The sequence below is a fragment of the Hypanus sabinus genome, chromosome 9 (assembly GCF_030144855.1).
Source record: "Hypanus sabinus isolate sHypSab1 chromosome 9, sHypSab1.hap1, whole genome shotgun sequence".
NCBI lineage: Eukaryota > Metazoa > Chordata > Chondrichthyes > Myliobatiformes > Dasyatidae > Hypanus > Hypanus sabinus.
In genome coordinates, this window is record NC_082714.1 from 21,926,216 (window position 1) to 21,943,271 (window position 17,056).

General features: G+C 37.8%; 1 protein-coding gene across 2 annotated transcripts in view; it reads left to right on the forward strand.

The window, feature by feature from the left end:
- The window catches only part of glyr1 (glyoxylate reductase 1 homolog (Arabidopsis)), a 50,668-nt gene extending 36,174 nt beyond the window's left edge, over positions 1-14,494 (forward strand). For both annotated transcript variants that reach the window (XM_059979219.1, XM_059979220.1), the window contains 6 exons: positions 2,546-2,656; positions 3,212-3,313; positions 7,499-7,661; positions 8,398-8,577; positions 10,878-11,002; positions 11,507-14,494. In XM_059979219.1, coding sequence (XP_059835202.1) covers positions 2,546-2,656; positions 3,212-3,313; positions 7,499-7,661; positions 8,398-8,577; positions 10,878-11,002; positions 11,507-11,581 — 756 coding nt within the window. In that variant the 3' untranslated portion in view covers positions 11,582-14,494. The remainder of the gene's footprint in view (positions 1-2,545; positions 2,657-3,211; positions 3,314-7,498; positions 7,662-8,397; positions 8,578-10,877; positions 11,003-11,506) is intronic.
- The last annotated feature ends 2,562 nt before the right edge of the window (positions 14,495-17,056 follow it).

The following is a 17,056-nucleotide window of genomic DNA, read 5'->3' on the forward strand; positions in this document are numbered from 1 at the left end:
TTGTGCATTTTCCAAAGGAAGTCTAAAAATAACCCATAGCTTTCCAGGACTATCCTGTTTTGAAATTCTATTTTACTTTCTGATCTATTCTATTCTTTTTCATTTCAAGTTTCTCAGTTATAATATATTTTGGGATATCTTAAATTATGTGCACATCCTTCACTGAAATGAAAAGTGCGGGATCATTGAGCTGTGATACTATTGTTGTATGTGCAGAAGTTCTATCCAACTTCCACGAGGATCTCTGCTGGGATCCCATTAGGACCAGTGGCTTTGTTGCTTTTCAGGCTCCTGATGGCATCTTTGAGTTCTTTTATACTGGGAGGTTACCCCATGTCATCTCTCACATGTCTCTGGAGAATTTGGTTTCTAACCTCTGGTTCAGTGCTGTTACAGTTAAGGTCTTGAAAGTGCTCTCTTCAGTGATTGTTGATATCCCTCTGATATTTTACTAAGTTTTTCCTGTACTTTGAGTGCAGAGGGTTTCCTCCACAGTAGGTTGGAGCATATTCTGCTTTGGTGGCACTGAAGAAGCCTGTCATGTTACCAGAGTCTGCCAGTCTTTGAATTTCCAGGGCTTTCTCAGTTGACCAAGAATTCTTTACCATCCTCACCCTGCATTGGACATTTGTCTTGGCTCTGGAGTTATCTTCTCTTTTGGCTTTGTTGCTGATGTTATTCTGCCAGGCACAAAAGGCTGCCTTTATCTTGAGATGAGTTGATCTATCTCCAGATTGTTATCATCAAACTAATCCTGTTGTTTTCTGGAGTTTTTGCAGGTATTGAGTTTGTCTCCTGAATGTCTAGGAAAAGTAACAACTGCCCTTGGAGCTCAGGAATGCTCTAATAGTGACCATATTCAAGAAGGGAGAAAAAGTAGATTGTGGTAATTACAAAAGCAAATCACTCCTGTCAACAACAAAGTGCTTGCACATATCCTTATCAACCGACTGCTTCCGCTATCTGCAGAAGTACTCCCTAAATCACAGTGTGGCTTCTGCCCATCTAGAAGTACTGCAGACATGATCTTCACAGCATGCCGATTAGAGGATAAATGTCTTGAACAAAGGCAATCCTTGTTCTTGGCTTTCACAGATTTGACAAAAGCATTTGATATAGTAGGCCACCAGGCTCTCTGGCATATATTATCAGGACATAGCTACCCTGACAAGTATTTAAGAATATTGATGCTAATGCATGATGGTACTGAATCAGAACCCTTCACTGTCAAGACAGGAGTCGAAAACGGCTGCATCATTGCACCCAGCCTATTTGTCATCTCTATTGCTGCCTTCCTTCACCTCACTGGCCAACATCGTAGTGGGAATTCCAATCATGGATAGAATAGACAGTATGCTTTTCAACCTTAACTGGTTCAAGGCCAAGAACAAGGTCAGCATTACCACTATCGTGAAGCTTAAGTATGCGGATGACAACTCCATTCCAGCACACACTGAAAAAAGCCTCCAATGTATCCTGACTGCTTTTGCCAAGGTCTAGTTTTGAATATAAAAAAGACCTAGGTCCTCTGTCAGCTAACATCTAACCAGCCATTTATCCAGGCCTCAACAAAAGTTGACAATATTGCCCTTGAGGATGTAGACCACTTTCCTTACCTTGACAGCATTCTCTTCTCAAAAACTGACGTCAGCTTGGAGATCAACCATGGCCTAACTCATGCCGGTGAAGCCTATGCAAGATTAAGGAAAAGAGTCTTTAAAGGCCCCAACCTGTAGGTCATTCCGAACAGATCCTTTACTCACAGTTGAAGGAGGATCAACGAGACCCTGGCAAAGGAAATGCTTCAAAGGTACCAAAATCAGCCTGAAGAAATTCAACATTACCAAAACTTTTGGTCAATAGCACATTTGTCCTTCCTATGTTACTGTGTGGAACTGAATCATGGACGGCCTTCAGTAGACACTTGAAAACCCTGGAGCAATACCATCAAAGAACCTTATGAAAGATTTTGAGGATCAGTGTGCTGGAGGAGGACCACATGAATAGCATTTCCACCATGATAAAGCAACCCCATTTCCGATGGATAGGTCATATCATCAAAAACAACCTTGCATCTAAAAACTCAGAAGACGTTGCACTTAGTAGACAGACCTGGAGGAAATCCTGTTCAAGAAAGAACTGCACTATGTGAGTTCTCCGCTGTACTGTAGAAAACAAGCGGTCACTATAAAAGGAGAGACTGAACAACCAAAAAACCTAATCACTAACCACAGGCATCACCTACTATTGCCCACACTGCACCACCCACCTGATAATCCAGCAATAGGCAATCCCTTAGGAAAACATCATACTCAACACAAATGATTGCCTTGCTACTACTAAGGTATTATTGTTAATGTAGCAAGTTCATTTGATCTAGAAGCTAGCTACAACCAACACTGTAACTGACATTTGATCAGTCCATGTCATTTGGCGATCCTGTCACAATATAATGTGTCATGAAGAAGGTGTTTATAAAATGTGTGTGAATTATTTGCTCTGCAAAGTGGAACATTTATGAAATTCCTCTTCCATTTTGTGACAGTGCGATCCTTTTCTCCAAGAAGGGGCACGTTTAGGACGGACACCCGCAGAGGTGGTTTCAACTTGTGATATCACACTTTCTTGCATTTCTGATCCAAAAGCAGCTAAAGATGTAAGTAAACCAGATGTTTCTTAACTGATGGACCAAATGACAAATAATGTTTATGGTATTTGAAATCTTGAAGATTATTTTAAGCACTGCTTAGTTTATGGAGAGGAAGCACAAGGTTTTAATGGGTTATTGAGTGTTTTCTCCCTGCTTTGTGGAAGAACTTAGAGTTAGGGACCACAGTTTCAAAATAAGTCAACACCAGTTTAAGATAGAGTTGAGGAAGAATTTTTTCTCTTCAGGAATTATGAATCTTTGTAGTTTTCTCTCCCAGAGAGTTTGGGTAAGTAGAGTCATTATCAATCTCAGCCTTGAGTATATTCATATTTTATCTGCATGGAAGTTGAAAGTTAGATGAAACAAGTGGGGAGGTGTAGCAAAGGTCAAGTTCAGATCAGTCTTAATTGTCTTGAATGATGGACTTATCTGGGGGAGCTGAAGACTATTCCTAGTTCTTGTCTTTGTGAATGTTAATTAAATTTTAATACAGGGTCTTTAATTTATCATAATTGAAAGAAACTGGTATCTGATCACTTTGAGTGTTACTTGTGCTTTCAGTTGGTTCTGGGTCCGAGTGGGGTACTGCAAGGGATTCGACCAGGCAAGTGTTATGTTGATATGTCTACAATGGACCCTGAGACATCCACAGAGATCTCACAGGTGATTAGATAAACTTGCATTATTTAAACTATTTTTGATGTCAGTCAGTATGAAATGTATATAACAAAATGAACAAAAATTTAACAAGATGGTCTTGATCTTTTTGAGTCTGCTGATGTAAATATAGTTATTCTATAAACTCTGCAATTGTTCTTTAAGCTTGATACAGATTTTGGCATGTTAACTGGCACATGCTAATATTCTTGTATGATCAGCAGATGTGAATTTTGCATGGAATATAAAAGCCACAAGGGAAAGTAATAGGCAAGGTGAAAAAGTATGAGACACAGCTGGGTAAAAGTACTTAAAGAAAAATAATTAACAAAATGGGCATTGATTGTTTATAAACTAGGGGATTAATAATAGAAAATAAAGAATTGGTCTTTAAACTAAACTGGTATTTTTGAGCAATCTTCATTCAACAAAATATGTAACATTCAAGAAATAGTTAAAGGTCAAGTATTGAAATGGAGGGAGGAACTCGTGGTGATGGGGGAGTGGAATAGAATCACCAGGGATCTTCTGAGGTTTAGGGAAGTTCTCACTATCTCGAATAAAGAAATTATTTCTACTATTTCCAAAAACGAAGGGAATCAAAGCAAGAATATATAGGGCAGATGGAATAACAGCTATCACAGGAAAAATGTTTGAGAAGTTTTCAATAGATGTTGTATCAGAGAACTAATAATTATAATGTGATTTTATGAAAGAAAGTCACATTTGTCTTGAGGAAAGGTTGACTAAGCTTAGCTTGTATCCCATTTTCCGTTGGAGTTCTTTAAAACAAGTATTATGGGCTAGTAGTTAAGGAGAATTGTTCAATTGTCTATTAGATATCCAGAAGGCATTTGATAATGTGTTGTGACAAAGATTATGAGCTATTAATTTCTGTAATAATGAGAGACAAAAGATTGACTGCCTGACAAGAAATTGAGGGTAAACAAAATTGAGTCTTTTTCTGTGATTGGAAAAATTTAATGAGTGGGTGTTGGGGCCTCAGTTGTATGTAGTTTATACATATGGCTTGGGATTAAAGCACCAGAGGCATGGTTATCAAGTCTTGGAGCCCCACAGTGTAGAAACAGGCCTTTCAGCCCACCTATTCTGTGTTGAACAGTTATTCTGCCTGGTCCCATTTGACCTTCACCTTGACCATAGCTCAACATACCTCTCCTATCCATGTACCTATCCAAACTTAAATGTTCTAGCCAATCCTGCATCTACTACTGCCACTGACAGCTTGCCTCACACTTGCACTACCCTCTGAGTGAAAAAATTCCCCCTCAGGCTTCCCTTAAATATTTCCCCTTTTACTCTTAGCCAAAGACCTCTAGTTCTAATCTTACCCAACCTCAGTGCAAAAACCCTGCTTGCATTTACCATATCGACACCCCTCATAATATTGTATATCTGATTCAAATTCCTCCTCATTCTTCTGCACTCCCGAGAATAAAGTCTTAGCCTATTTAAGCTTTTCCTAGTCCTCAAGTCCCATAAACATCCTTGTAAATTTTCTGTGTAGTTTACTAAAATTGCTGATGATACATATACAAGAAAGTATGAAGTAGGCTGCAAATGGAACAAGTAAGGGGGAAAATATGTAATGGCTGATATTGTGAGAATTATATATTTTTTAAATTATATCTAAATAAGTACAGAGATAGTGCAGTTTGTGCCTAAATCCCCGAGATACCATAACTAAATAGGAAATCTCAGACTCTTGGAAATCTTTAAATTAAGAGGTAATCCTTGCTGTCCATATGATATAGGAGAGCTGAATTAGGCCATTTGGCACATCAAATCAGCTCTGCATTCCATGACTGATTTACTATCCATCACAACCCCATTCTCCTGCCTTCTCCCTATAGCTCTTAACTAATCACGAACCTCTCAACTTCCGCTATAAATATTCTCAATGACTTGGCCTCTACAGCTCTCTGTGGCAATGAATTCCACAGATTCATCACCCTCTGGCTAAAGAAATTCCTTCTCACCTCTGTTCTAAAGGCACGTCCTTGTGTTCTGAAGCTGTACCCTCTGGTCCAAGAATTCAAAGGAAACCTCTTCTTTACATCCACACTATCTAGAGCTTTCAATATTCGACATGTTTCAATGAGATCCTCCCCCCCCCCCCCCCACCCACCACCACCACCCTCCCAATTATTCTAAGCTCCAGTGAATACAAGCCTAGAGCCATCAAATTCTCCATACGTTAGCCCCTTAATTCCTGGGGGCATCTGGACCTTCTCCAATGCCAAATGTTCTCTTAGCTAAGGGGCCCAAATGCTTTTAATCCTCCAAGTGCAGTCTGGCCAATGCCTTATAAAGCCTCTGCCTGACCTACAGCTGGTGTCCTGACATTCATCCTCACTAAACAAGCTAAAATGGACTCTCTGGTTCTTGTTTGTTTTAGTTTGCTTTGTGGGAATTGGCTGCTGGATTTCCAACCATACAACAATGACTGGTGCTTATGAAATAATTCATCACTTATATGAATGTTAAAATACTGGGCTTACTCACCTCGATTTTTCAGTTATGTAGGGCATGGTGAGACCATGTCTGAAGGGTTTCATATTGTATTGGTCTCTTTAAGGATGAGTGTAGCTATTTTGGAAGTAAGTCAGAATTTACTCTATAGGATCTTGGGTTGGATAATTTGTCTCAAGGAACGATTGAATTGGTTTGGATTGTATCATTGGAATTTTGAAGAGTAAGATGTGACTAGATTAAAATATAAAATGTTGAGTGGTTTTGATAGCATGGAAGGAATGTGCCCTCTTGTTATAAAATCTAGAATGACTAAAATCATTGTTTTAGAACTAAATTCATCCATTTAACACAATTTTTTGAGGTTTCAGTCTTTGGAAGTCTCATCCTTTAAGAAGGGTAGAAGCAGAGTCTTTGAGTATTTTAAGGCTGAGCTCGATACATTTTTGATAAGGGGATAGGAACGCACGTAGGATAGACAAGAACTTGGAGTTGAGGTTACAATCAAGTCAGCTGTGATCTTATTTAATGGCACACCAGCCTTGAAGGCTAAGTGGCCTACTCCTTCTCCAGATTCTGCTTCAGAAATTAGTAACTTGTTTTTGGCCAGTTGGTTGCATGGCTGTATTCAGTAAGATGCAAAGCTTGCCAAAATCTAAATTGTGGGTTGGTTGAGTCAAATATCAGACCTTGAAAACTAGTAAAAGTTAATCTCATTCAATAATTTAGTTAATGGAGCTTTGCTTCAGTGGTCCTGAGCCTTTCCTAATATGCTGCTTCCTTATAGAAAACCAATATTTTCCTTAAATTTTGTTTCGGTCTCTTTCGAGAACTTATAGCTTGTTCACTTTAATGCATTGGTTCCACTTTACTTTTCTTCCTCAGCATTGTTTACCTGTGAATTTTTTTTCTAGATTTTCATGGAAGATTTGTGTTCTAGTTTCCTAGCTTATAGTTTTGTTTGGTTATTTCCTGTTATTTTGCTCTATTCTGTTATCAAGTAACCAAAGCAAAATATTTATGTATAAAGTGAAGGTTGACTTCAGCAGTTTATTTGGCAAGAGCATTATTAGGTGTGATCCTATGCTGTTTCATTTGAACGTTTGAGAGTTGATCTTGGTATGTGCTTTATTAATTAAGTTGAAGAAGCAAAACGTGAAACAACAGGGTTTGTCTGCATGTTTAGAGAGGTTCAGCTTAGTAGTGATTGTAATTAAATCATTCTCCATAATATTTCCTGGAAAGTTAATGGGGAAATTTTGACAAGACTGATGCATTTCAAATCAAACAGCACTTTAATTGAAGAGGAGAATATGCATGAATGTTTTATCATAATTTTTAAATATTCAGTTGACGAAGTTGGGGTGTCATTACCAGGAATTAAAATTACAAAAGTGAATGTTAGGACATCTGCAAAAAGTGAATGTTAGGACATCTGCAGTTTAAAATTGCTTATTGGACATTTGCTTTAAAGACTTCAAGTGGGCAGTTTCTGCTTGCTGTCCAAATTTTCAGAGTAGATAACTCATCCCTTGATGGGCACTTTAGTTAGTGCTGTGTATCAATTCTTTGATTCCAGTGCTGTGTCTGGTGCTTCGTTAAGATCTAAAGTTTGGTAGGTCTTAACTAGGGTAGTCTTTAGGCTGCAAGATGGCACAGTGGCCAGGACTGATCTGTGTAATGGTTACTCTTACATAGGTCATCACTTCCAGAGGGGGGCGCTTTCTTGAAGCACCAGTCTCAGGGAATCGGCAGCTATCGGAAAATGGAATGCTGGTGATCCTTGCAGCTGGAGATAAGGCTTTGTTTGATGATTGTAGCAGCTGTTTTCAGGCCATGGGGAAGAAGTCTTTCTATTTGGGTAGGTCCCTGCTTATAGAATCCTCCAATTATTTCTCCTTGAAAATATATTTGAAATACTTATCAGGGTTGTTTGTTTTTGCCAGGTAGAAAGGCAAACTTTGTGGTAAATTCAGTTATGCAGTCTATAAAATGTGCTTGATCGGAAGTCATATGACATTCCATCGGATTTGTTAGTTTGTTTTGCAACGGGTTATTAGTTGGTCTCTAAAACTATATTTAAAGCATTGATGAGCCTGGTCCTCAGATTTTATATCTTGCCATCTCCATCTGTTTATATTGTGCATGGTGCTGTATCAGATAATATAACTGGTTATGAAAAGCCGCTGTCCATGATATTTACTCCAAAATAAATATTTTACTTGCAACAAAAAAAGTAATGGTGTGCAGTGTTACATGCTTCGTCATCACAACTTTGGTAATATTTCACCATGCACAAGATGATAACAGTTGGCATTTGGCATTTAAAATATGTAAATATGTAGGTTATGTGGGGGCGGGGTGAAGGAGAGAAAAAACAAGGAAAAGAATAAGACAATTCCAATGGGAAGACTTGAGTTTTGAAAAGGCACCTCTCATCTTGCTATTGCCCAAGTTACATATTAATTTCCATAATAATGTTATGGTTAATATTGACAATTTCACTAAGTTGTATATATTTTATTATGAGAGTACTACTTTTCGAAATATATGGAACACGTAAATGACCAATGTCAATGTCTATTTTTCTTTTTCAGGAGAGGTGGGCAATGCTTCGAAGATGATGCTGATTGTAAATATGATCCTGGGGAGTTTCATGGCTTCTATAGCTGAAGGATTTACATTGGCTAAAATAGCAAGCCAGTCACAAGAAGTGTTGCTTTATATCCTCAGTCAGGGACCTTTAGCGTGTGCTTTTTTGGACCAGAAGTGCCAAAGTAATAACTTATGAAATTTTTAGGGGTATTGGTTAAGGGAATGGGGCTTTTTTGTTTGAATTAGCATTAAAATTACGATAACCTGAATTTAATTCCCCAATGCAAATGCGTTCTTGTACGTAAATGTGAGAATTTAACCAAAGACAAAATTAATTTGTCTTTAACTAACCCCATGCACAAGCCAATAGAGGCTGAAGTGTTAGGAAAATATTGTAGGAGTGTCTATAATATTTGTCTTATAGATAATAGGTGTTACGAGTATTTCAAAGGTACAATTTAATGTCAGAGAAATGTAGAAATATACATCCTGAAATACTTTTTGTTCACAACCATCCATGAAAACAGGGGAGTGCCCCAAGGATGAATGACAGATAAATATTAGAACTCCGAAGTTCCTCCTTCCCATGCGTAAGCGGCAGCGAACTACAATCCCCCTCCCCCCACCAGCAAAAATAAAGCACCTGCTGCCAGCACTCGAGCGTGAGCAAAGCAATAGCAAAGACACAGACTTGCAGTTACCCGACAACATTGTTCACCCGATAATTCAACATGCTGCAGTCTCTCTCCCCCCCCCCCCCTCCCCTGAGAAGGGGGAAAGAGATGATTCCATTTTCCAGACATAACAAACAACTCGCTGGTTTATGATGTTAAAAGTCTGTTACGTCATTTTTTTTAGCCCTGTGCCTGAAGATTGCAAAGATCTCGGGTCCCCAGGCACACAGCAGATGTTCCAACTCCCCCAATGACACACGGGTCTCCTGTGGTGATACCGACCCTTGATCCGCCTGTCTCCAGTTCCTCGAGATCCCAGGCTTCGGAATCCGAGCCGAATCTTAGGCCGAGACTTTGGCTGCCGAATAACGACCAATTGTGGAACCCCGAGAGTGGGTCCCATTCCTGCAAAGAACCATAGTCAGAGTGTAACTCCAGGTCAGGGTCTTCAAAAGAACCCTGAAAGGGAAAAATAGAGATATTAAAGATGGAAATAGAACTGTTTTCGAAGATGCAAGCAAAGGAGTCGCTGTTGGGCGCCATAACTACTTAACTCTGCCTCCGTTTCGTTCCTACCCATTTTACACAATTATTTCAAACTCTTTCTGCTTGCTTCTAATTATTGCTGCAAGCATGGTGATCTCTGTGGTTGTTAAGCAGATGAGAACTCCTTCAGGTGCTTTATGTAACAAATTTTGAAGAGTTGTTGGGCTAAGAAGCTAAACCATAATAGCATTGATGAAGTTTTCCTGCTTAGATTAGTATTGTAATTTGCCATTGAAAAGTAGTGGAAAAGTTAATTCAGCACACTAATTACAGTTAAGATTTGGTCATTGTTATGCCAGCACCAGTAAAATAGAATGATCCTCAATTATAACTATTTCAGAGCTTTTGCCAAACTCTCACTTACTTTTTGGGATACATGTTTTTTGCTGTCTATGCTGTCTTTTCTAAAGGACATCGTGCCATTCTGTAACAAAATGCTCATGATGCATTTCACACCAACTTTATGATTTGCAAAATTTGGCTCATAAAACATTTTCCAGGAGCACATCCCTTTTGTATTTTGACAAATAGCTGTTACTGATTACAGAACATAGAAATCTACAGCACATTACATGCCCTTCAGCCCACAGCTGACCATGTAACCTACTCTAGAAGCTGTTTTAGAATTACCTTACCACATAGCCCTCTATTTTTCTAAGCTCCATGTACCCTATTGTATCCACCTCTGCCACTGTTGCTAGCAGTGATTATGGCAACTTAATTTTCAATATTTAACATATATAATGCAACCATGGGTGAGAATGATTAATCTATGAGACTGCTGAACAGTTAACTCTTATGTAAACTTGTTAACAGCTTTAAACTTTTGAAACAAAATTCACTAGAGTTGTATGAAACAATTGGTTTATTAATTACTTCAACCACTAACTGACCTTGGCCTTGAAGGTGAATTTGTACTGATTTTGATTTTGAAAGTTACCATTCATGTCTGTAGATTAGAACTGGAATATACTGTGTATTGGATTTCAATGCTCTTATGGCTGGTCATAAGGAAATGCAGGAGATGGTAGAAATTTTTTACGAGCATGTCAACAGTTAAATCAGCATCTTAAGTTTATCTGTTCTGTGAATTTACAGGTATAATCTATCTTTATAGTCCAAAGGTATAATTTTCCTTAAATTTTAGTGCCATCATTGGCTTTTTTAACACAGTTACAACCATGTTCTATGACTATTACACATAACAATAATTGACTTCCAGAACAATTTATTGTACCCACAAGTGATTCTTTCATTATCAGGTATTTTACAGGGAAACTTCAAGCCTGACTTCCTGTTGAAACATGTACAAAAGGACCTCAGGCTAGCTATTGCTATGGGTGATTCTGTCAATCATTCAACACCAATGGCTGCTGCGGCCAATGAAGTAAGTTCTAGACATGTTATGCCCCGATATTTGTTTGCGAATCAAATTGGTTAATGTGGTTTCTACCTGGTGATGACTTCTGAGATTATTTCTACCATTCAGACCATCTCCGAGCATCTAAAAATGTTAGTGATCTGAAGAGGCAATATTATTAGTAGTATTAATAGCCTGAACTGAATTGATCATAAATAGTTTATTAATTAAACATTGTTTCTCTGTACCAACATAAGCAGTTTCCACGATGCTTTTACCTGTTAAAAGCAAGCTTGAATTTATGTTCAGCTTGTCTGAATGGAATTTAAGAATGAATTTGCTTTTGTCCTATTTTGTGGCTGATTAATACAGTATTTGAAACCAGTGCAGTTATTTTCTTCACGATTCCTCATGGCCTCTTAGCATTCTTACTGAATAATAGTTTAAAAAACTTGTTTGAGGGAATTTTGGGGATATTGCTCTTTTCAGTTTTAACATTAATTTCAATCTTTTATTTGTTTTTTCTTCTAGGTGTTTAAAAAAGCAAAGGCCTTGGACCAATCTGAAAATGATATGTCTGCAGTGTACCTGGCCTGCAACCAGTGACTTACAATCTTTTAATTGTTTCTTTTAAAATTTTGGGGCCATTTAATTTGATTTTCATGTTTCTCATTATCAGTAAATGCTTTATTTTTCCATACTGGCCATTGTAAATATGTCCCTCTGGTAATTTGAGGATCAAATTGCCTATACCCAGCCAAATCTTGTTAATGCACTGACATGGCACTTCTTGAGACTAAAATGAGTGTGTGCCAACCATCTGCTGCTTTTCTTTGTAATTTTGTTAAGATGGTATAAGGAGTTTACTTATGGAATAATAGGTTGTTAACAAAGGTCTATGCTGGTGTTAATCCTTTACATTTTTTATTGGTTTGGTTAAATTCCTCCTGATATAAATGTTGATACAAATTCCAAGCTGGTCCTGCATGTTACCATCAACATTATTGAATATCATGTAATAAGGGACAGATGTGCAAAATTCATGAAGAAATATCAGGACACTGAAAAGGAAAGTGGAATACTTAAGCAGCTTAAGACCTATATGGTGTACTCTGATAATCCCAGCAATTCAAGAGTCTGTTGTGTATAATAGAAAATGGCTATCTAGTACAGAATGAAACCTTTCATTAGTGTCTTGCTTAAAGTTTCCCCTGTGATTTGTACTTTAGAAAAAAGATGAGCTCAAGTAGGAAGAAAAGTGAAAGACTGCACAGCTTTTAAACCAGACTGTTAAGTCCAATTGTGACCAACAATTGTTTTACATGCAATGATGTTTTTGTTTGTTGCTTTTCAAATGAAAATGTTCCTGATATTTCTGAATAAGTTTTCCAAAGGAAAAAATATATTTTGCTGCCTTGCAATTGGCCATCCCTTTGTGCTTTTAATGATGATGTGGTCGGTTTGACCTCTGTTTATTTTCCTCAGTCTCAAATCTGTAGGAACCCAGCAGGAAAGTTTAGACTATTTAAATGGCAATGTGTGCAGAAAAGTTCTTTGTTTAGCATTTTTAATATCTATTTTCCATGCATGGTCCTATTCAAACTAAAATTATTTTTTAAAATCTTGTATTTATTTACTTTTGATTTGAAAGCAATCTTTCCCTTGTCTAGAAACTGATATAAAAATTTATGCAAACATGTCAGTGTTTTTGATTGATAACTGTGGGTCTTTGAGTTGACGTTGATGCTACTTGGGAATGCAAATTGAACGTGACACCATCTACTTTTAAATGCTTTTGTGTTACCATGGTTTTTCTGTTGCATGAAGTAGGTATGGAATGTAATATTGGTCACTTTACTGAAAGGCATGTGACCACTTTTGGCTGCACCAAAGCATGATGGTCAAATGTTCCACATGACCATGTTAATATATTGAACCTGAAGGAAAGTCAGAATCCATGAAGCTGCTTTTAATGTTTGTATGTTAAGCAGCTAGATATTTAGGCCCTAGATCTCTGATTGAAAAGGAATACAAAAATTGAAAAAGAAATATGACATTGATATTGCATGCATATCTTTGATTGTTAGCACCCCACAAGAGTGATAGCTGTATTGCGGTGGTTTAGATTCTGCCCAGGAAACAACTTCGAGGAACATCTCTTGCCATCAAAGAATACTTTTTGCTTTTATGCGAACTCTATCTTGCATGCTCAGAAGTAAAAGTCTACTTTCTCAAGTAGTGAGAATGGAACCTTTTTGTTAGCTTTGTTGTGGTACTTTTCACAAAAATAATGTTTTGGGATTAGTCTCCAATCCAGGGTTCCAACTTCTGTCCGTTATCAAGCTTGGAAGTCCTTAAGAGAGATGTTATACATAGAAGCAGGCTATGTGGGAAAGTTATGTTTACTTTAAGTGTTGATTGGGGTTTTTCTGGAAGTTATTGTCAGATCGGCTTGAAACATAAATGGAAATAAATCTTTCAACTTGTTGAGACCGTGTGAGATTAATAAGCAACTTCCATTTTTAAATTAAATGATATTGGGTAATGGCATAGTTCATCATTTGGAAGGTTGTACTGGCTTTTGTTCAAGCAAACATTTTATGGCAACATGTCAAGCGTGAGATTATTGTACATCATGAGTGCATTAAAGATTGTGAATAGAACCACGCTGAATTCTAATGGCGCTGTGAAGTAATTTCTCTATTTGATATTTCAAAAATATAAGAACAAGATTTCAAGTCATATTAAAATACAGACTAACAATCATTAATGGCCTTTTGCATCATATTTCTGTATTATAATTTAACATTTGGAAAGAATTTATTTAATTGTGATGTGATTAATGATTCCTGAATAGTTTTCTTGCACGACCATTGTGCTTCCACTTTGCATCAAAGGTTGTTTTCTTGAGTTATTAAAGGATGCCTTGCAATGCTGAGTGATCTGTGTCTGTGATAGAGAGCGGTACATATCTAGTGCTACAGTTTCACAAAAATAACCTTTACTATAGTTTTAAAACTACCTGGAAACGCACTCCATGACTGAATGACATAATTTATGTTCATTTAAGATCTATTCGATAGGATTTGCAATGAGATTATTTGCACAAACCTGGAGAGTTTAATCTTCAGAAAAACACCATTAATTTGTTATCACTGGCTAGCCTTCTGCAAAGATTTTGAATAAATAGCTACAGATAAAAACATGAATTCTGTAATGAACGTGTACACAAACTGTGATATTTTTGTGAATTTATTGTACCTTTCTCTGCTCTTTGTAGCCTGAACTTAAACTGCATCAAATCTATACTATCCAAGCATTGCATTTTTATACCGCTTATGGTATTTCATTTTAAGATCAATATTGAGAAATTGGCTATTTTTATGGATCCATAACTATTTTGTTATGTACACAATTGTATAAAATCTGTCAAATTAGTGTTTGAAAGTGTAGTGGATATTTTTTTTTAAATAAGTTTCAGTCTAGCTTGGTCAATAAAAGCGGTTATTATTCAGGAAACTGATTTGTAATTGTATTTTATTTTGATGTACAATGTAGAGCTATTAACTTTAAACATAAATGCCAAATAAACAGGCTTAATGATCAGCAAGGAACCTGAGACTATCAAGTAGAGATGAGAAGCACCATCAGATTTGGAAATAAATTTGGACGCAACATGTGTGTGAGAGAGAGGGGAACTAAATGGGAAATACAACATCTAGAGTACTACTGCAGTATAAAGTAGTAAGTACAGTATTTCTCCACTCATTATTGGTTTTATCAACAGTTTCAGGACCCCACATTCTTTTGTTGATGGAGACACGGAAAACAACTTGAATGTGATTTAATGAAAGAACGGAACAAAACAATTAGAATATGGCCATTTGGTCCTTTGTAGGGCAGACGAGGAGAAATTGAACCCGAATCCATATCAGCTCTTGTATGATTCCTAGTTGTCCTGTGAATATTTGTCATGTTAATGTTGGAAGCAGAGGGGGTTTATTTTAGGGGCTGACATGAATCTGGAGCAGAGAGAAAAGCAACAGATGAAAGATTACATTTAAGAAGCTCAAGTAAGATCAAACATTTGGCTTGTTCCAGACTATATCTAATTATGTGATTATGCTAAATTTTTTTTTCATGCACAAGGACACTAAATCAAACATATCTTGCTGGCACCAACATTTAAAAAAACTTGTTCTAGAAATTGCTTTTGCAATGATTACTATTCAGTTGAATGTACAGTACAGTTCTCTGTAAGTACTTTGGGTACAAATGCTGTCTCGTGCAATGGAACTAGGTGACATGGATCTGTAAAGGGTGTGGAAAAAAATCTGAATAGAGCACCATGTATATGTATTTTCCTACATATGCTTTTATTCTGTTGCCTTCTATAGTTGTGTATACTGTAATATCAAAACATCTTACCTACTGAGATAGTTGAAAATTTTAATTTGATGGACGGGAGTTAATTTTTCTAGAGAATAGCTTTTAAATAATGTTAAAGGCACAAAGATTACCAGAAACTTAAGACGGTGTTAAGGAATCTTTGAAGAGTAATTGTGGGAATCCTTACTCCACTACCACTCCCCGTGGAAGTCTTTCCTCCACCCGACAAGGCGAAATTAGACTGAGTGTGCCACTCAAGACTATTATGCACACATCCCGAGCTGAGTTTATGGCTGTTATAGCGGCCTCAAGCCACTTAAAACCTACAGAACTAAAGTCGATGCATTTAAACTGTTTATTCAATTTCTAACATTATTGTGTTTGGTACTAGAAAACTACACTGTCTCCATTGTATCCTGGATAATAGACTACCTGACCGGCAGATCACAGCTTGTGCAGCTTCACAGCTATATGTCAGACATGGCTATAATCGGCACTTGACCACACAGGGGACCGTGTTGACTCCCTTCCTGTTTACGCTGTATACCTCGGACTTTAGATACAACACTGTTATGTCATCTGCAGAAATTCTCTGATGGCTCAATAATAGTTGGGTGTATAAAGGGAGGGGAAATACAGGGCCCTGGTGGAGGACTTGGGTAATTGGTGCCAGCTGAATCATCTGCAGCTCAACATCAGTAAGGCAAAGGAGACGGTGATGGACTTTAGGAAGGCTAAGCCTGCACTGCTCCCTCGTATTATTGACGGTGAGAATGTGGATGTGGTGAGAACCTACCGGTACCCGGGGGTGCATCTGGATGACAGACTTGACTGGAGCACCAAAACAGAGGCTGTGTACAAGAAAGGCCAGAGACGCCTCTACTTTGGAGTATCCAGGCCTCTGCTGCACATGTTATACCAGTCTGTTGTCGCTAGTATCTTATATGCAATGGTGTGCTGGGGCAATGGTATCAATACAGGTGATACCAACAGGCTCAATAAACTGATTAGAAAGGCTGGCTGTGTGAGAGGAGTCACACTGGAGGCTGTGGTAAAATAAAGGATCCTACAGAAAATTCTGGACAATGTTGGCCACACACTTCATGTTACCTTGGTTGAACAGAGAAGCACTTTTAATAATAGATTAAGACAACTGCGCTGCTCCAAAGAACACTATGAGGTCATTCTTACCATCAGCTATCGGCTCTATAATGAGCCAACCTATCTGCGGGGATGTGTTGACTTGATAAACATTTTGAGGTAACTTATTATTCTTTCTTACTTCCCTTCTAATATTTGTATATCTGTGCGCTTGTAATGCTACTGTGACGTCGTAATTTCCTTTAGGATCAATAAACTATCTATGAGACAAATACAGAGCAGTGAAAGATCCCTGTAGGTCCTCAGTGGCAGAATTGTTGACCTGAAATGGAGATGAGGCCGTAAAGGCTGGACGTCTGGATCAGCACAGCCAGCATTTAGTGTGCATGCATTGACCTGTAATATTGATTCTGTTTACCTCTCCACATTTGTCACTTAGGTCGGTAAAAGCAGCATTTCCGGCTTTGTTTCAGACTTGCAATTGCTTTCTTTACACTCAGACTGAAGATAGTGAGTTTAAAACTGACTCGAGTTTGCCGCGGGGGAACGTTATTCCACGTCCAGTTGGCGGCGGGGCCCAGTCAGTCAGGG